Source organism: Carassius auratus, chromosome 41 (assembly GCF_003368295.1).
Source record: "Carassius auratus strain Wakin chromosome 41, ASM336829v1, whole genome shotgun sequence".
Lineage (NCBI taxonomy): Eukaryota > Metazoa > Chordata > Actinopteri > Cypriniformes > Cyprinidae > Carassius > Carassius auratus.
The window spans coordinates 15,907,755-15,928,751 of NC_039283.1; the positions used below are offsets into that span (position 1 = coordinate 15,907,755).

The window sequence follows — 20,997 nt, forward strand, 5'->3', positions numbered from 1 at the left end:
GAGAGAGAGAGAGGAAGGGGGAGGAGAGAGATGGATATTGAGAGAGGAGGAAAAGTAGGAGGGGAAAAGGGAAGCCAAGAATAGCAGGTTGGACAGATGTGCATAGTCAAGAGCTGGTGTTGCCATCAAAATCCCAGAAACACCGGTGAACAGGCACAAACACGCCTGCAGGATCGCCGTGTAGAGCTTCAAAGCTGAAGAATGAGGATACAGTGACTTCAGCTGTTGAGGATCAGCCTCAGCAGATGGTAAGACTCTGCAAAACATTGGGAATAGCATCGGTCTGTGGAGCTTGACGACAATGGGAATGTCTTTCAGACTGGAATTGTTGTACTGGATTTGCTTCTGGGGCAGTGATTTAGTAACACTTGTCTGTTTGCATTGCAGTGTGAAAAGAGCAGAGAGATGCTGTGAAGCCAAAGCATTTCTTTCCAGCCGCTGTCATTGTAACATCTTCTACTCAGGAAACATGTATGCCTTCTATTCTCTGCTGGTGTACATTTTCTACACTGTTTTCAAAAAGGAGGAGGAGGCAGCGCTCGAGGGGGTGCACAAAGATTCCCCGGAGGTATGTGTGGCTGCAGCGGACAGAGGCCGATCGACATTCTAATATATGCATTCCCTATTGTCTGCATAAAATATGTGCAAACAAGTCTTGGTAGAAAAACTGAATGATTGATTAAAAAACTAAATAAAATAAATTGAAATATAAAATAAAATGTTTTTTTATAAAATATGATTTATTCAATATAATATTAAATATAATATTAGATATTAAAAATGATATCAATATAAAAAACAGCCAGTTTCCTTAAAGTGGGAATTCGATAATGCATGCATTCACAGTCCCGTATCGTATGTCCTCAGGGGTTGCTTTAACACCTTCCAATAATCACATTCGTCTTCCCTGTAACTGACAGGGGCCTGGCCATGTTTCCACGGAAACAGAGAGGAAGGGGAAAGGTAGCCACACCCCCGGGTTGGGCAAAAGAGGGTGTCCAAGTCTGAGTTATTCGAGTAAGATTGTTTCCATAGTGTTGTTTAGTTACATGATGATCTAAATACAAAGAGATGATGTTCTGTGTAATCAGTATACAACCATAACTGAATGTGACATTTCAGGCAGCAGTAGTGATAGTGATGGGACGTCCCTCAGTGATGAAGATGATGAGTTAAATGAAGGTCATGGATTACCTGCCAAAACACCATTAACAGCTTTCCTGTCTTTCAAGCAAGAGGCAGAAAAGAGAAGAGCTACTAATTCTCCAGCAGAACCAAATGAAAAGGTGAAAAGCTCTACCTACATTTGCATTTGCCCACATTTCATTGTGGGGGTGATTTGACGAAGTGGTAGTTTGTATTATTTGAACAGACACTTTGTCAATGTTATAATGTTATTAATGTTCTATTAATGTTATAATGGTAAAAATGCTTATAATGCACAGTTTGTTCAATGGTAATGAATGATAGATCAAATTTTTGTGGCTTGAAGAATTGTGCTATTGCATTTTGGAATAAGTAAATTTGAAAAAATAACAGAAATGGAATGACCCAAATCAAGGACCTCATTAGACATTAATCAGGATGAGTGCCATATTTATTTTTTTAATGAAGTAAAATGGGGCTGAATATTGATTGTACTATATGTCCCTTGGAGCCTAATTTTCATTACCAAAACAATTCATATAGTCTCCTTATTTGGTGTGCTTAACATTTCCTAAATAGAATTTGTGGAAAGCTAGTTGAACATGAAAAAAAAAAGCTTGTTATCATTGCACAGCTTTTATTAAATAATTGAATAAAATTGTATGTGTGTTTTCCAGGTGACAGAGTCTCCATTGCTGTCTGTGATGACACACCTCCTGAGTTTCCTGGAGCAATATTCCCACCTGCAGCAGCTGCAGCAGCAGGCGGATCAGTACCGTCTGCAGCTGCGCAGACACCGAGTCCAGCACCGGCGGAAAATGAAGGTCCTGCGTGCTTCCTACCGCCAGCGCCTCAGAGACAAGAACAGTGTGATTAACAGCCTGGAGGAAGTGATCGCTCAGCAGCAGAGCCCATCGTCTGATAATGAGGGTGAGACCTTTTGAACCTAAAGAAATAACAGAATCTCAATGTGAAGATTTTAGCTGTGAATAACAACGAGTTTAATATTAGATGCTGCTATTTCCTCGATATTGATTTGTTGGAGGATGCTAAACCTTTTTACTGTCCTTGCTGTTTGCTCTGAAGGTATCAGCCTTTAAAATTATATTTCTGGCTCACTTGACAAAGATGCTGCTGACTACCACACACAAACTGAATCTTGTAGTTTGACGTCAATGGTGAAAGAGACGAGGACCCATTCACATCATGTGCACAGCTAAAAATTGTTTTTTAATTAAGAACATTGGAGAAAGGTGCTAAAAATAGCAGACAGATGGCTTTAGAAACTGGCAGTGACCCTCAGACCTACAGAGGGCATCTGGACTCTGGCGGTCTGTTTCTCCTCAGACTTCACCAGGTGTTCCTCTGTCACCTGCCAGCCAGACTCACTATTAAACACTGCATTGGTTTAAATTGCATGTCTCTTGCACTAATTCGATGTCAGATGTACTTGTCTTTGTAGTTCAGTGGATGCACATGATGTGCGTATGCCATCAGGATTTACTGAGCTACAGTATATTAAACCCAGGGGTGTTTTAAAGGAGGTCTGAGATTCTGACGAAAGCTATCTGATCTGGTTCATCTTCATGGCAGTTGTGCATCCAGCATTTGGACTCCCAGAAGTATGTGAAATCAACTAACACATTCATGGAAATGCACAACTACTTTACATTTTTTATCTAAAGTTTGGTTCACACCAAAAATGATAATTATGCAGAAAACTATAACAATTACTAGCATCCACACCAATGAACACCAAACGTTGTTTATTAGTGCTGCATTTATGCTATCTGTTGCTTTCTGTAAAGTCAATGCTTCTTTTGAATCTTTGCACCCTTTCTATCCTGAGATACATGAGTTCTGTATAATTACATCATGACAAACCCTTCATTGCAATTATAGATATAATTCTCAAGCTGTGATTGAGAAGAAGCTAGCAGAGAAAATATAACTCCATTTCAGGGTTTTAAGATCCCTCCAAAAGAAAGAATCAAACACTGTTCAAATGTCTACTATTATATAATGAAATATATGTCAAATAAATGTATGTGCTATTTGCATACCTATGTATAGACAAAAAGGGGGAAAACAGTATTTCCATCAAAGGAGAAAGCTAGTTGCTGGTTATCTTACAGCAAGGCTAACTGGGATATGTTAAATCTATAGCCCCTTTGTCATGATACCCACATTTCAGAAAATTCTGTATCAGCCTGAAATACAGATATGATTCATGTCATGTCACATTTGTAAATGCCTCATTGGATTGGGAATACATGTGTTTGTTGCTTCTGAGACCTCAATATTTGACTATATTTTTCTATATTTTAGCCATGTAGTAAAAATGTCCATCTGTATGGCTGGCACATGTCTGCAGCACTTGGCTTGTTTCTCAGTGGCTCACAGAGATGAATGAAACATTGTGGGAGCTGCTTACAAACACTAGCAGAGCTTAATGTCATGTGCACCGCTGCTACTAGTTATTTAAATATAGTATTGGCATCAGTGGCTCCATGAAGAACCTTTAAAGGGATAGTTCACCCAAAACGTTTACTCACCCTCAAGTTGCTCCAAGCCTTTATGAGTTTGAGTATTTTGAAGAATGTTGTTAACCAGGCAGTTGACGGTAGCCATTGACTTCGGTGTCAACATTTTGGTTGACAATATTCTTTAAAATATCTTCTTTTTGTGTTCAACAAATGAAACTGTTGCAGAAAATTTGGTTTTGGATATCCATTCTTAAAAAAAACTGAAACCTTTATATTCTAAGAGTGTAAATTGTCATGATTCTGCCCTCGTGTCCTTGATTTTTCCTAGTCTTGAGGCAGGATCATGACAGACCCATGTTTTGTGTACAAGCGCATGGCCTTGTCTTTGGGCCATGTGCTTGTGTTGTCTCGTTCCCTTGCCCCGCCCCCCTTGTTAACCTAGTCGTGTCTTGATTGTCCTATCTGTAACACCTGTCGTGTCTTGATTAGTACCCCTATTTAGATCTCCTAGTGTGCTCTGTCTTGCGTCGGTTAATTTTGTGTTACTTATGTGCTTCTCAGATGTGTTCCACACTGGTGACTGTGATTGTATCCTGTATACTGTGAGTGTTTGTTTATAGTTAGTGTTTAGTGTCTTTATCTGGTCAGCCCTGTCTTGTTTGGTTATTTAGTCCTTACCCTAGCCCTTGTTTTCCCCCTCGTGGGTTTTTGTTTTCCCTTTTTGTATTTAATAAACCCTTTTGTGTTGAATCCTGTCTGCACCTGAGTTCCTCCCTTACCAAGATCCTGACAGAATGAACCGACCAAAAGGGAACTCAGCAGACAGGAGGCAATACTGGATGTTGTCAGCCAGCAAGCGAGATTGTTTTGAGGGCTCTCGCCTTGTGGTGTTCCGGGGGACCAGGGGAGGTCGTTCCGGAGCGAGCGGGCGAGAGGAGGAGCCCCAGAGGTCCCCACCTACCCAGCTGCCAACGGTTCCAGAGGGTCGTATCCTGGCCGTGGCCACTCTGGGGGATCAGGCACATCCCTCACCGAGTCCTGAGGTGCCTCCCACACCCGTCGGTCTCCCCGGGAAGCGAGGGAGACGGTTATCGTGGGAGTCTGCCTCGGAATCGTCGGAGTCAGCCCTGCCAGAGACCGAACTCCCCCAACCCGCCTCTGACCCAGCTGTGGTCTCTGCACCGCGCCCAAGGAGGAAGAGGAGGAAGAGGGGGCCTGCCGGTCCTGTGACCCCGTTTCCTCCCGTGCCAGCAGCGGAGAGCGCTGGCGTGCCCGTGCCAGCAGCGGAGAGCGCTGGCGTGCCCGTGCCATCAGCGGAGAGCACTGGCGTGCCCGTGCCATCAGCGGAGAGCGCTGGCGTGCCCGTGCCAGCAGCGGTGAGCGCTGGCGTGCCCGACCCAGCAGCGGTGAGCTTGCCCGAGCCAGCAGCAGTGAGCATGCCCGAGCCAGCAGCAGTGAGCGTGTCCGAGTCAGCAGCGGTGAGCGCTGGCGTGCCCGAGCCGGGAAAGAAAGCTGTATTCAAGTCGGCAGTCGTGAGAGCGGAGGAGAGAGCCGTGGCCGACTCTGCAGCAAAGACTCTTGTACAGTCGGTTTCATCTCATAAGGAGATGCCAATTGTCCTAGCTGCTAAAGCATTTTCTGATTATTTGTCCCGTCTTGTCCAAATTTTAGAAATCCCCATCAGTCCTGTCTTGTCCCCTGACCCTGTCCCCAGAAGTCCCAAATGTCCAGCCGTTGTCTCCCCGTGTCCTGTTGATGTGGCCCCGTGTCCAGCCGTTGTCGCCCCGTGTCCAGCCGTTGTCGCCCCGTGTCCAGCCGTTGTCGCCCCGTGTCCAGCCGTTGTCTCCCCGTGTCCAGCCGTTGTCTCCCCGTGTCCAGCCGTTGTCTCCCCGTGTCCAGCCGTTGTCTCCCCGTGTCCAGCCGTTGTCTCCCCGTGTCCAGCCGTTGTCTCCCCGTGTCCAGCCGTTGTCTCCCCGTGTCCAGCCGTTGTCTCCCCGTGTCCAGCCGTTGTCTCCCCGTGTCCAGCCGTTGTCTCCCCGTGTCCTGTTGATGTGGCCCCGTGTCCTGTGGTCCCCCCGTGTCCAGTAGATGTCGTCTCCCCGCGTCCCGTAAGTGTTGTCCCGCGTCCCTTGTCTGGTCCTGTCATGTCCCCTGTCAGTTGTCCCGAGACCCCTCCCCGTCCCTCACCACCCAGACCTGCCCGTACCCCCCGTCGTCAGCCTTCGTCCTGTCCTCCTAGGATTCCTACCCCTCCCACCCGCCCTGGTCTGTCCCCCATGAACTTTGTGGTCCCGCCCCCTCCCCTTCCCTGTTTGTTTTTTTTGATTTGTCACACCAACCCTGCCGTTGTGTACTCATGTTTGCCTTTGTTGTTATTTGTCATGTCCTGTTGGTTTGTGTCTGTGTCCCAGTCTGTCATGTCAGTCGTGTCCCGTGTTTGATGTTCCCTTGAGGAGCGTCTGGAAGCCGCTCCTTAAGGGAGGGGTTCTGTCATGATTCTGCCCTCGTGTCCTTGATTTTTCCTAGTCTTGAGGCAGGATCATGACAGACCCATGTTTTGTGTACAAGCGCATGGCCTTGTCTTTGGGCCATGTGCTTGTGTTGTCTCGTTCCCTTGCCCCGCCCCCCTTGTTAACCTAGTCGTGTCTTGATTGTCCTATCTGTAACACCTGTCGTGTCTTGATTAGTACCCCTATTTAGATCTCCTAGTGTGCTCTGTCTTGCGTCGGTTCATTGTGTTACTTATGTGCTTCTCAGATGTGTTCCACACTGGTGACTGTGATTGTATCCTGTATACCGTGAGTGTTTGTTTATAGTTAGTGTTTAGTGTCTTTATCTGGTCAGCCCTGTCTCGTTTGGTTATTTAGTCCTTACCCTAGCCCTTGTTTTCCCCCTCGTGGGTTTTTGTTTTCCCTTTTTGTATTTAATAAACCCTTTTGTGTTGAATCCTGTCTGCACCTGAGTTCCTCCCTTACCAAGATCCTGACAGTAAATATGCTTGAATGATTTCAGGTTCATTTTCTTACGAGAAAGAGACCAGTCAGCCAACAGTAGCAGAACTAAGTCATTGTGTAATATTTATTTAGCATTATTTTGTTTAAGCCTGTTCCTGGTCACGTTTGTTCTTCCACCACATTTGCAGTGGGATCCCCGTTAACAAGTCTCGATTCATCCATCTCACCAATCCAATCGCTTCACCTGCAGCACCTGTCTGACAGCGCCTGCCTCAGTAATTAGTACACAGCACAGGAAAAGACAGCATCTCTTACTCTGCATTTCCATAATTAACAGCGGGAAACTAAGTAAAATGTTTCAGGGCAGTTAGTCCACACGTTGCACAGGCCTTCGAGTTCAAAACTCATTGTTGATATTGTCTTGAACTTGTTGCTTAATGGAATCTTGCTTAATCGAGTTCTTATAAAAATTACAAATAGAGAAAAACTGGAACAAAATTTGAGCTTTGATTTGGTATCTTGGCAAACTCTGGAGAAGAAACAATGTTCTCAAAAGTTCACAAAGTTTATAAATGTTCTCCATGAAATACAGTTGGCACAGTTTATTTTTTTATGTTGTTATAAAATATTTAATAAAAAAACTTGGGTGATCTTCATAAAACACATTCATAAAACAATATATATGCTTTTCTCTGTAATATTTATACCCTTTTGGGTGTGGAGGAAAATCCATAAATCAGCTGAGAAATTAATTAAGCAGTCGATTGTTCATGTGAATTAAAAGAGCCTGGAATTAGATTATTAAAAAATAATTCAATTAAAAATGTTAGAATAACTCGAAAAAACAAATAAAACATTTACTTTATGTGGCAAAAAAATCATGATATAATATATGATATTTATCTATGCAATATAAGGTGCTTAATTACTACAATTTCAGTTTATCTATTGCTTTTTAAATTTATTACCACTTTATTGGATTAATCATTTAATTGAGTTAAAGTCAATATGGATTATTAAATTATTTAAAATACTTCTTATATATATTGGACCCCCTTTTTTTCTTCAGAACTGCCTTAATTTCTCATGGAATAGATTCAACAAGGTGTTGGAAACATTCCTCAGAGATTTTGGTCCATGTTGCTTGATAGCATCACGCAGTTGCTGCAGATTTGTTGGCTGCATATCCATGATGCAAATCTCTCGTTCCACCACATCTCAAAACTGCTCTATTGGATTGAGATCTGGTGAATGTGGAGGCCATTTGAGTAAAGTGAACTCATTGTCATGTTCAAGAAACCAGTCTGAGATGATTTGAGCTTTGTGACATGGTGCATTATCCTGCTGGAAGTAGCCATCAGAAGATGGGCTGTAGTCATGAAGGGATGGACATGGTCAGCAACAATACTCAGGTAGGCTGTGACATTTAAACGACCCTAAATTGGTTCTAAGGAGCACAAAGTATGCCAAGAAAATATCCCCCAGACTACTACCCCACCACCAGCAGACTGCACCATTGGGACAAGGCAGGATGGATTTATGCTTTCATGTTCTTTACGCCAAATTCTGACCTGAATGTCACAGTAGAAGAGACTCAGACCAGGCAACATTTTTCCTATTTTCTATTGTCCAATTTTGTTGAGCCTGTGCAAATTGTAGCCTTCTTTTCCTGTTCTTAGCTGAAGGAGCCCCCCCCCCCCATCTGCTTCAGGGTTCGACGTGTTGTGTGTTCAGAGATGGTATTCTGAATACCTTGGTTGTAACAAGTGGTTGTTTGAGTTAATGTTGCCTTTCTATCATCTCTGATCAGTCTGCCCATTCTCCTCTGACCTCTGACATCAACAAGGCATTTTCGTCCACACAACTGCCACTCATTGGATATTCTCACTGGTTCTTCGTGGTGGAGTAAATGCTATGAACCTTTACTGTTTCTTAGATCTACAGAACCCCAGGGAGAGATATTGCCATTCCATGTGGCTTTGATCAATGCGCGCTCTCTAGTAAATAAGATGATTTTTTTACTCTGCACGCTCCAGATGCTGATCACTGAAACTTGGATTAAACCGTGAGATTTGAGCCCATTCACTGAACTGGTGCCTCTCTTCGAGTCTGTTAACCTGAACACCTTAATCAAAACTCTTGTCTAGTCTGAAACCTACATTGTGTCCTCAGGACATTATTCGTTTTCTTTGACAGATTACTGACACTGTCAGTCCTGACTTGTTGTCTATTATTAGTAAAAGTCTCCAAACTGGGACTGTGCCCCATGACTTTGATCTTAAAAAAACGAATTTGGACTCGACATTGCTGGCTAACTTTTGCCCGATTTCAGTCTATTGCTCGGGTCTTGTTAGACCTTAGCTCTGCCTTTGGTCAACCATGATATTCTTAAATCTTGTCTTGAGGCATGTGTTGGTTTACATGGCACAGTATTACAGTGGTTTAGGTTATACCTTACCAATAGGAGGTATGTCATCAACATTGGGCATCATTCCTCCTCTGAGATGCTTTTAAGATCTGGTGTTCCCCAAGGATTGATTCTTGGTCCGGTAGTTTTCTTAATTTATATGCTTCCTTTAGGGTTTATTTTAACCAAGCATGGGGTCTCTTTCCATTTATATGCAGATGGCACCCAAATTTACATCCCCTTAAAGCGTTGTAATAAGTACGCCATTAAGCCCATTTTCTATTGCCTGAAGGACCTGAAATTTGGCATACAATGTTTTTTTTGCCTTAATGAGAACAAAACAGAGTTCATTTTGTTTGGTCCTAATGATCATATTGTACACGACTTCAAAACTACATCTCTGTCATCATATAGTACCACCCATGTCAGAAACTTTATTTGACAATAACCTTAAATATGAGACTATTACATGGGTTTTAATCTCACTTCATTGGCTTCTAGTAAAGTACAGAATTGATTTTAAAATTCTACTGTTTGTTTTATATCTCTTAACAGTCCTGGCCCCACTGTACTTAACCGAGTTGTTACAGCCACATACTTTGTCGAGATTGCTCAGATCTACTAATTCTGAATTGCTGCATGTTCCTAGGAATGTTGTCGGCCCAAAACTTTGGAATGGTCTCTCCTCCCCTCATCAGAACCGCCTCAATCTGTTTTTAAATCCACTCAAAAAACTTATTTATATTATTTATAATTTAATTTATATTTGTTATTCTTCATTAATCTACCATTTTGTCAATTGACATATTGATATTATATTTCAGTCTACTTTAAAATTGAATGTTACTTGCTGTTCTTTGTAATTTTTGTGAAGTTTTCTACAATTGTCTTAGTGAAAATTGTTTTACAGCTTTTCAGTGTACTTTTGAAATTCCACTCTAAACATATAACGTGTGTGTGTGTGTGTGTGTGTGTGTGTGTGTGTAGGTGACTGCATGCTTCCTGCAGCATCTCCGGTTGGGTTGCATAAGTTGCTTCAGTCCCTATGCGGGCTGCAAGTAGAGAAGAGTCAGCTAAGAACAGAGCTGCGTTTGCTTCATTCCCAGCTGGAGCAGAGAGAACGAGACCGGCATACTAAAGTACAGGCTTTCCAACAGCAGGTGCTCAGCATTATACTTTCCCTCTATTCATTCAGTCACCTATTCTATCCATTCCTCTGCTCATTCAACCCACTTAGTGTTTTAAATAGCATGTCTACCACACCAATGATCCTGAAAGTATTTTGGGTTTTCAGAATCAGGTTTTAAGCTCTGCTGTAATCTGTTGGCTGCACATTTCCTCCATTTATCTGATCATACAGTATCATCGCCTTCACCCATTTTTCTTTCCAGACTTGCTAAGCTGACTGCACTGATTTTGTCCCTGTAGATTGATGAGCTGAAGAGCTGTATTGAAGAAAGGGAAGAGGAGCTGTCCAAACTCCGAGTTGCATCGGTAAGCTTTTGGAAGAATCTGTTCCAGTGCTCTGCATTCGAAACTGAGCACGTCACAAACCAGGCCAGACAGTTTCAAAACGAGTTTATCTGGGTTGTTTCATTAGATACTTCTTTTCCAGGTCAGCTGTGACTTTTTATAGGGTGTGTTTTCTTTTCACCAGGGAGTAACAGACTCAGAAAAACGAGTGCTTTGCTTATCAGCAGAGAATGAGAGTTTGAAACATAGCCTCACAGTGACACAGAGTCTTCTGCAGCAGCTGTCAGTCATCCCATCCCAGTCCAGCTCTGTGCTCATCAAGGTAATGCTGGCTTTTAATGCACTGGGTATACTTTAAATCTAGCACATCAAAACTTCTTGTTTTGCATAGGTTTTTCTTTAGCTTACTGTCCTATCCTGCAGGAAAATGAGAACCTGCGCAGTCGCGTTCTGCAGCTGGAGAGTTCACTGCAGCAGCAGACAGAGCAGCTGTCGCGTCTGGAGCAGCAGAGGGAGCAAAGCAACTGGAGAAAAGCAGAAGAGCTCAGGAGACGCGAGGAGTGCGTGAGAGAGCTGAAGCTTGAATTAGACAAAGAACGCAACAAGGAAGCTGTGGTTAAAGTAGGAAAAATTCAAGATTATGAACTTTAAAAACCTAAAAATGCAAACACAATGAACTTGATAAAAAAAATATATATATATATATATATATTCCTTTTATTCCTGTAGTATGTTACTCAAACTGTGGAGATAGAGTCACCTTCAACTCTACGCCAACTATCCGAAGCCAGACAACAGAATGAACAGCTTTCTGAGAAGCTAAGCAATCAGAGAGAACGATGCCGACATTTGGAGGAGAACATCAGACATTCAGATGAAGTCAGCTGCAATTTACAGCACAAGGTTTTTAAGCATTATCCATTTTTTTTTATGATTGTACATACAGTATAACTTCAGCAAAATAACTCCGACTCTGCTGCTGGGATCTCAGATACAGAAGTCATAATTTATACAGTACATGTCAGAACACAACTGTAGAAAACCTCAGCTCTTCTAAAAAGTAGTGGCTCCACAGATCGCTGCATATGAGAAGGAGATTGGGACATTAAGGGAGGAGCTGCTGAAGGAGATCGGACATCTTGAGGAAAAGAAAGAAGAGGCTGTAAAAGCGGCAGCTAACTGCTCTCAGGAGCATCTCCAGAGCTTGCAGGCTCAGTTCACAAGTGAGTTTAGTTTACTGTAAATATAGTACAATTCCTATGGTTTATATCTGTTTCTTAAAGGAACAAACAATACAAAAATGAAAATATGCTGAAAATGTACTCGCTCTCAGGAATACTGCATCCACGCATTTTAGAATTACATCTCTTACTCACCAACGGATCCTATCCAGTGTTATTATAGAATAATAATTTCACAGTTTAGCATAAAAATGTCTGAATAATATGTTTTTATTATTATTATAATTATTTATAACATGCAGTTTCTTTCTTCACAATAGATTTACTATTGAATTAAAGTCACGTTGATCATTTGTGGATAATTGTGATGTTTTTATCAGCTCTATGAACTCTCATTCTGACGGCACCCATTCACTGCAGTGGATCCGTTAGGGAGCAATTGATGTAAATTTCTCCAAATCTGCTCTGATTAGGAAACAAACACATTCATCTCTTTGTGTCAGACCACTTTCAGCTAATTTTGTGGGTTAACTGTCCTCTATAAAATGGTTTTGGTGATTTCTGGAATTGGGCTTGACATTGTCTTCTGAGTGTGCTCATGAGCGCCCCTTTTGTTGACATTGTTAAACGTGCATCTTTAATACATCAATGTATTGAGCTTAGTGCATGTTTATATGTGAAATTTCCAGCCTTCCAGAAGCGCCTGAGTGCGCTCCCTCCCACATTACGTACCATGAAGACCGATTATGCCAGCCTTCGCAGCCAGGTCCGCAACTTTTCGGACTTCTATGGAACAGCTATCAAAGAAGCCAAGAAACAGGTACACTGTAAAAAAAAATCCCGTAAAAAAACGGTAAAATTCCGGCAGCTGGGGTGCCGGAAAATTACCGTTAAATAACGTGCACATTAAGTAACAGTAATTTTCCGTAATTCAAAAATACAGTTTTTTGCTGTAATTTTACATATTTTCTGTATTTTCTTCAGCTTTTAATGTTTGATAAGATGTTTTACATAAATATTGTGGAAAGTTAATAAGAAAAAAACCATTAAATTATCATAAAGTTTGAACACTGCTTTAATTCAAATAATCAGCCGTAAGTGCAAAAATGTGTTTTAATAATTTATTGACCAATCTGCAAGAATATACAAATAGTTTGTTCAGGACTGCAATTTACTAATATTCTTTGTACAAAACTGCAACAATATACCAGTATAGAGATTATAGCTAAACTGCAACAATATTCCAATAAAAAAATAAGCCCAAAAGTTTAAATTAGATCACAACTGCAACCACATACAATTCAGTTTTTTTCATAACTGCAACAGTATATATATATATATATATATATATATATATATATATATATTTAATAACTGCAACAACACACAAAAGAATTGTTCAAAACTGCAACAATATAGCAAATTGGTAAACAAATAAAAAATAAGAATTAATTTGTCCTTAAAACTGAACCACCTGTGAACAGATTAATTCATCTTGACAACAGATGATGCATTAAAAAAAAAAAAAATCAACCATGAAAGCAAATAATCAGCAAGTATTTTAAGTCTTTGACACTGTCAAGAATTTCTGCTAGGCAATGTAGGAAGATCTGACACTCCAAGTTTTACTCCATCCTTTCAAAGTCCGCAATCTTGTTAATCAGTGAAAGAACCTTTGGACTGACTGCTGATTTCTTTCTCGATGTGGTCTTCTCCACTTTCGATCCCTTCTCGGGGTTCATCTTAAAAAGGAATCTGTTGAGTAAAAAAAACATATTTAGTAATAAAACATGGACTGTACCATATGCTGTGAATATATTTAAAATAAAAGCAGAACAATAAGAACTTGTAAAGGGCATGCTTGTGGTGGATGTTGTGAAGAAGTATGTGAGAGGTAGTTGTGTGTGAGGCAGACTAAGAAGGTTGTGACAATGTAAGAGAGTGTGTTGTGTGAGGATGAGAGTGTGAGGATGCATGTAGGGCTGCACAATTAACCACATGCAGTTGTCAGATGCATTTGCAGATGAATCGCATTAGATTATGAACAGGATACTGCATAGCTTGTCAGTGAACTACAGCTCTGTTTATTAAATGTTGCTTAATTTGAAAACAGGTGATGGATATTTACTACTAATCACAGGACCGACTTTAATGACGAGACACGCCTGAAAAACGCATGTGATTAATTATGCAGCCCTAGAAGGTTGTGTGGGGATGCGTGTGAGAGTATGTTAGTGTGTGTGAGAGTGTGTGTGACTGTCTATGTGAGAATGTTTGGATGTTTGTATAAGGAAGTGTGTGTGAGAGGATGCGTGTGTGAGAGTGTGTGAGTGTAAGGATGCATTTGTAAGAATATGTGAAAGTGTATAACTGTGTGTGAAGATGCGTGTGAGAGTGTGTGTGTGTGAGAGAGAGAATGTGTGTGAGGTTGCATGTGTAACTGTCTATGTTAGAGTGTGTGGATGTTTGTATTAGAATGTGTGTGAGAGTGTGTGTGAGGATGCGTGTGTGAGAGTGTGTGAGTGTAAGGATGCATTTGTTAGAGTATGTGAAACTGTGTGTGTGATGATGCGTGTGAGAGTGTGTGTATGAGTGAGGAAACGTTTCTGAGAGTGTGTGTATCTGAGAGTATGTAAGTGTGAGGATGCATTTGAGAGAGTGAGTGTGTGTGTGTGTGTGTGTGTGTGTGAGGATGCATGTGTGCAAATGTGGACGTGAGTGTGCGAGTGTGAAGATGCATTTGTGAGTGTGTGTATGTGAGAGTGTGTCAGTTTGAGGATGTGTGTGTGACCGTGTGTATATGTGAGAGTGTGAGGATGCATATGTGACATTGAGTGTGTGTGTGAGAATGCATGTGAGAGAATGTGTATGTGAGTGTGAGGATGTGTGTGTGTGACTGCGTGTATGTGAGTGTCTGTGTGTGTGAGTAGGCATGTGTGACTGTGTGTGGGTGCGTGTGTGACTGTGTGTGAGAGTGTGTGTGTTAGAGTGAGTGTATGTAAGGATGCGTAATTCAGTGTGTGTTGAAAAAGTGTGAGTGTGTGTGAGAACACACGTGTGAGTGTGATATGTGTGAGAGTGAGTGTATGAGTGTGTGTTTTTACCTTTGCACAATCTCTTGCGTTTCTCCTTGGTTTCCTGGGTATGAAATGTTCAAGCAGTTGTATGAAGCAAACATCAGAGCGTTGCAGAAGATGGTGATGTGGTCGTTAACTATGACTGGGTGAACAGAAAACATAAAGTTCATAAACCATAAACACCACAACTATTACAAGTGTAATATGTGAACATCTTTGCATTTTGCAACTCACCCTTTCATGTTGACCATGGTTTTAGCACTCACTGAACTTATCTGTAAGGAGAAAAAAAGCATGTAAATGTGAAATTTTAAGGAAATCTACAAAAATACAAAGAAATATATTGATAAATGTTTTATATCTGGTTCTGAACCTTATCTGCGCCACCTGTTCATCCCTATCAGTGAGTCTATCAATAATCCCTATAAGCTATAACAGTCTTTAATTATAGAAGGGTGATTAAAACAGAAGTTGTGAAACTTTTTTCCCTAGGCGTAGATTACAAGATTACAAGGTTATATGAATTCTCAGATGACACACTGCAGACATTGTTTTTTCATTCACAATTTTAACTGGTCAATGGTTTCACCAGCTTTTTGAAACACTTTTAATATTTTAAATATTTGCTTAACCGATAGACAGATATAAAGGGTAACCAACAGAAATAATTTATTAAAAAGTGATTAAATACTGACTGTAACGATATTTCAGACCCTCAATAAGACTATATCTGGAAGTAAAAGAGTAAAACATGCAGACAAATTAAAGTAGTTAAGTGAATTTCATTATACAAGCGTAATAACCAGTGCTTGAAGAGGGAGAAATGCAGACGAACATAACGTTTCAAATCGCGCGTCACTTTAAGCGCTGGTCCTAATGAGTCTGTTTCTAAATTCAGAATTTTCATCCAATCTCGCCTCGAAAAATATGATTTTTTTTTTTTTTTTTGCTTTTAGACGACGCCTACTATTATGTATATCAAAACTGATTAAAAACACTGCATTATGCGTCGAAGTTCGGTAAAGTTGGCAACATCTACATATTCGAACTTAACATTAACTGAGCTAACTGTTAAATTTATGAGTTCTTAAACCACAAATGATAATAATATTTAATAACAGTATCGTAGACAACCAGCTAACGACTTTCCTTAAAGTAAGCCTGTTTTTCCCTCAGGGACAAAATAACATTAGAAGTTAACGTTACCCACACTTAACGACTAACGGCACTGGTCAGCGCCGAAGTTTGAAATACTGGTTTAACGATTCAAAAAGGTAAACATTCTAAATTTTAGAACTCATATATAGTAGAAATAGCATTTAGTAATGACCAAAATGAGAAAACATGAACTTTACCTGCTTATTTTCGCCTCAGATTGAAGATTGACCGTGAAACTGAAGGTCGAGTTATTCCTTCTGCGCGCGCAGCAGCTCCACTGCGTGCTTGGAGGAGAATGTGTCCTTGCGCTAGGGCGGGAATTCCTTCAGTTCGAATATTACATTTTTTATTTTTTTTTATTTTAATATCAGCATATTATTATATTATTATATCAAATTATGAAACGGTACTATGAGAATAAATCCGTAATAAAACACCAAACTGAGCAGAACTATTTTGACAAGCGGAAGAAGATGTGGTCAGTTGACAGTACTTTGGAAATACGATTCTTTCGAGAAGGATTTTTCAACAAACCTGTTCAAAAAAGGATTAACCTGCTCTTTTATGCAAACACGCAATGTAGGCTACATATACAACATATTATATCAATAGTAATAATAATAATAATAATAATAATAATGAACGTTAACTTTTGTACAGTTGTTATTTATATTTTTAATCTATTAAAAAATATGGCATTATATTATTAATGCCACACACACACGTACACACACACACACACATACTGCACATACTACATATAAATATAGCGCATTATGTGAAATAAATCTTCAAAAATATTTTTGGGACGTTATGCACATTGACATGTTTTTCATGTGATTTTACATAAGATATGTAAATTTACAGTCTCTTTCTGTAATTTTACAATTTTAAACTGTATTTCAAAATTACGTGGAAAAAACTGTAAAATAAAACAGTAAAATTCCGTAAAATTACAGTTTTTTTTTACAGTGTAACTAAACACCATACTTCCGCACAAACGTGTACTACATGTAGAACTTCTAAGATCTAAGAGTTGATATAGTCACATTATACAGTATTGTTCAAAATAATAGCAGTACAATGTGACTAACCAGAATAATCAAGGTTTTTCGTATTTTTTTTATTGCTACGTGGCAAACAAGTTACCAGTAGGTTCAGTAGATTGTCAGAAAACAAACAAGACCCAGCATTCATGATATGCACGCTCTTAAGGCTGTGCAATTGGGCAATTAGTTGAAAGGGGTGTGTTCAAAAAAATAGCAGTGTCTACCTTTGACTGTACAAACTCAAAACTATTTTGTACAAACATTTTTTTTTTCTGGGATTTAGCAATCCTGTGAATCACTAAACTAATATTTTGTTGTATGACCACAGTTTTTTAAAACTGCTTGACATCTGTGTGGCATGGAGTCAACCAACTTGTGGCACCTCTCAGCTGTTATTCCACTCCATGATTCTTTAACAACATTCCACAATTCATTCACATTTCTTGGTTTTGCTTCAGAAACAGCATTTTTGATATCACCCCACAAGTTCTCAATTGGATTAAGGTCTGGAGATTGGGCTGGCCACTCCATAACATTAATTTTGTTGGTTTGGAACCAAGACTTTGCCCGTTTACTAGTGTGTTTTGGGTCATTGTCTTGTTGAAACAACCATTTCAAGGGCATGTCCTCTTCAGCATAGGGCAACATGACCTCTTCAAGTATTTTAACATATGCAAACTGATCCATGATCCCTGGTATGCGATAAATAGGCCCAACACCATAGTAGGAGAAACATGCCCATATCATGATGCTTGCACCTCCATGCTCCCCTATCTTCACTGTGTACTGTGGCTTGAATTCAGAGTTTGGGGGTCGTCTCACAAACTGCCTGTGGCCCTTGGACCCAAAAATAACAATTTTACTCTCATCAGTCCACAAAATGTTCCTCCATTTCTCTTTAGGCCAGTTGATGTGTTCTTTGGCAAATTGTAACCTCTTCTGCACATGCCTTTTTTTTAACAGAGGGACTTTGCGGGGGATTCTTGAAAATAGATTAGCTTCACACAGACGTCTTCTAACTGTCACAGTACTTACAGGTAACTCCAGACTGTCTTTGATCATCCTGGAGGTGATCATTGGCTGAGCCTTTGCCATTCTGGTTATTCTTCTATCCATTTTGATGGTTGTCTTCCGTTTTCTTCCACGTCTCTCTGGTTTTGCTCTCCATTTTAAGGCATTGGAGATCATTTTAGCTGAACAGCCTATCATTTTTTGCACCTCTTTATAGGTTTTCCCCTCTCTAATCAACTTTTTAATCAAAGTATGCTGTTCTTCTGAACAATGTCTTGAACGACCCATTTTCCTCAGCTTTCAAATGCATGTTCAACAAGTGTTGGCTTCATCCTTAAATAGGGGCCACCTGATTCACACCTGTTTCTTCACAAAATTGATGACCTCAGTGATTGAATGCCACACTGCTATTTTTTTGAACACACCCCTTTCAACTAATTCAACTAATTGCCCAATTGCACAGCCTTAAGAGCGTGCATATCATGAATGCTGGGTCTCATTTGTTTTCTGAGAATCTACTGAACCTACTGGTAACTTGTTTGCCACGTAGCAATAAAAAAAATACGAAAAACCATGATTATTCTGGTTAGTCACATTGTACTGCTATTATTTTGAACAATACTGTATCTGTTGCTACATTTATGAATCATTTTCTGATATTACCACAGATTATGGCAGGTATAAATGAAATGTCAGAGAAAAACAAAGAACTTATGGAAAAATACAGAAAGGAGGTAGCTCTCCGCAGGAAGTACCACGAGCAGCTGGTTGAGCTTAAAGGTAGGCAGCATTCACGGGTTTGAAAAAAAAATAAAAAAAATTAGCAAAATCTAAAAGAAGGGTTTTTTTTTTTTTTTTTCACCAGGTAATATCCGTGTGCTGTGTCGTGTAAAGCCAGTACTGAAGGAAGATCAACATGAGGAAGGCCAGACAGTAGTTGTGACAACAGACCCCAATAATGAATCTGCACTTACAGTTCTAAGCAAAGGAAAGGCCAAAAACTTTGAACTGGATAAAGTCTTTCATCCTCAAGCCACTCAAGAAGAGGTAAGTGGGGTATAAGCACTGATCTATATATATGACCATATTATAGATCAGTGGGTTTAAGTCATATTTACATTAAAAACTACCTCGCTGTCACTAATATTGTCATTTTAATGACCAATATTAAAATTCATTACTATTCTGTCTAAATAAATGTACAAATTTAACACTCAAAACTGAAAATAACTCTTTTTGATATGATTTTCTTTATCGCTCAGGTGTTCCAGGAAATTGAGCCGCTCATCACATCCTGTATAGATGGATATCATGTTTGCATCTTTGCTTATGGCCAGACAGGATCTGGCAAGACCTATACTATGGAGGTAACACATGGGGATCTGTAACTATATACCTGTCATAATACACGGTTCCAATTTCATACTTTAGACCCAGATGATCTGTTTCCATTAATTATTCAGTAAGTCTGTCAGGTCCCGTTAACCATCTGTGTCTGCTCAGGGTACTGTTGAGAACCCCGGCATCAACCAGCGAGCCCTGAAACACCTGTTCAATGAGATTGAGGAGAGAAAAGACATGTGGACATTCACCATCAGTGTCAGCTCAGTGGAAATTTACAATGAGGTCCTGAGGTATTGCATTTTACCTCTTCATAATGCCAAAATCTATGGTAATTGTTGGTAATTAAAAATGTTAGAAGCATTCAGTGAAGTGAGCTTTCAGCTCATGAAATAACCTGATATTTATGAGGAATATTAAAGGGTTAATTCACCCAAAAACGAAAATTCTGTCATAAATCACTCGCCCTCACATCGTTCCAAACTCATAAGATTTCCATTCGTCTTTAAAACACTAATAAAGATATTTTTATGACACGTGATTTCTGTTCTTGCCTTAAAAGTGTATTCCACCAAAGCTTGATACTTCAAAATATGAATTGAGTGTTTTAATTGAAGTCTTTTGATGAGACATGATTGCATTTTATAATAGACAGATTTAAATTAGGCTATTATTCATATATAAACATACATTCAGAAAATCCAATATACGAAGTGAAAACTCAACTGTACTTGCTTGACATGCAAGAACAAACCTCACTGGCAAACATATCTTCCCTTTTTCCATTAGTCTTTCAATGAACATTTCAGTTTCTCAAAGTTTTGGTTTAATGACAGGGTTTTCAAGGGTGTGAGTTTGACACAAAGAGTTAATTACAATTAAATCATCAACATTGTCTTGTTGCCATCAGAGATCTGCTCAGTAAGGATGGAGAGAAACTTGACATCAAGATCAACCCCGATGGGACGGGTCAGCTCCACGTGCCAGGACTCAAGGTCATGGAGGTCAAAAGCTTCCAGCATATCAAGAAAGTGAGTCCCAAGGTGGCATCTGTCAAGATAATGCTGACTATACAAAAACCGTTCTCTCCAATCATCTGTTGTTGTTGTTTTTGTTGCAGATTTTGGCCATAGCTCGAAAGAACAGGATTACATTTGGAACACAGATGAACCAGCATAGCTCTCGATCTCATGCCTTGCTCACTGTGACTGTGCTGGGCACAGACCTCGCCAGTGGAGCCAAAACCACCGGTCAGTCCAAAGATTCTGCATCTTTAGATTGCTTAAGTTGTGTGAGAGTTCTCAAAACCATGAGCTCCCCTTCAAAAAGCCCTCGCTATCCTTGAATGACCTTATTTTCTTGACCTCTCTTTTGCAGGCAAGCTGAATCTTGTGGATCTGGCTGGTTCTGAAAGGGTGTGGAAATCTGGGGCAGAGGGGGAGAGACTGAAGGAAGCCCAGAATATCAACCGCTCGCTGCTGGCTCTAGGAGATGTGATCCAGGCCTTGAAGGCCCACCAGACTCACATACCCTTCAGGAACTCACGACTCACCTACCTGCTGCAGGACTCACTGGGGAAAGGCAACAAAACCGCCATGGTTGTTCAGGTACAAAGATTTACAGAGACCCACTAGATAACCCTAGCAGCACAGTCTAGGGTTACAAGCAAAGTTTAAAAATACAGTAACCCAGATTTGGTTTGATCATAGGGTTA

General features: G+C 40.2%; 1 protein-coding gene and 1 long non-coding RNA gene across 3 annotated transcripts in view; one reads left to right on the forward strand and one right to left on the reverse strand.

Moving 5' to 3' along the window:
- LOC113060204 (kinesin-like protein KIFC3) overlaps positions 1-20,997 on the forward strand; it is a 22,623-nt gene continuing 1,626 nt past the window's right edge. The window contains exons 1-19 of one of the 2 annotated variants that reach the window (XM_026229098.1): positions 1-248; positions 388-568; positions 921-1,017; positions 1,123-1,286; positions 1,824-2,076; positions 9,981-10,153; positions 10,422-10,487; positions 10,651-10,788; positions 10,890-11,087; positions 11,196-11,369; positions 11,542-11,689; positions 12,337-12,467; positions 18,611-18,722; positions 18,808-18,989; positions 19,205-19,309; positions 19,446-19,576; positions 20,194-20,314; positions 20,404-20,533; positions 20,661-20,890. In XM_026229098.1, the coding sequence (XP_026084883.1) occupies positions 470-568; positions 921-1,017; positions 1,123-1,286; positions 1,824-2,076; positions 9,981-10,153; positions 10,422-10,487; positions 10,651-10,788; positions 10,890-11,087; positions 11,196-11,369; positions 11,542-11,689; positions 12,337-12,467; positions 18,611-18,722; positions 18,808-18,989; positions 19,205-19,309; positions 19,446-19,576; positions 20,194-20,314; positions 20,404-20,533; positions 20,661-20,890 (2,652 nt within the window). In that variant the 5' untranslated portion in view covers positions 1-248; positions 388-469. The remainder of the gene's footprint in view (positions 249-387; positions 569-920; positions 1,018-1,122; positions 1,287-1,823; positions 2,077-9,980; positions 10,154-10,421; positions 10,488-10,650; positions 10,789-10,889; positions 11,088-11,195; positions 11,370-11,541; positions 11,690-12,336; positions 12,468-18,610; positions 18,723-18,807; positions 18,990-19,204; positions 19,310-19,445; positions 19,577-20,193; positions 20,315-20,403; positions 20,534-20,660; positions 20,891-20,997) is intronic. The other variant, XM_026229099.1, reaches the window with a different exon arrangement.
- Positions 13,099-16,488, reverse strand: LOC113060206 (uncharacterized). The gene is made up of 4 exons (XR_003278211.1): positions 16,080-16,488; positions 14,959-14,999; positions 14,752-14,866; positions 13,099-13,402 (listed from the first exon to the last, which is right to left on the reverse strand). It is a non-coding gene; the product is annotated as an uncharacterized LOC113060206 (long non-coding RNA).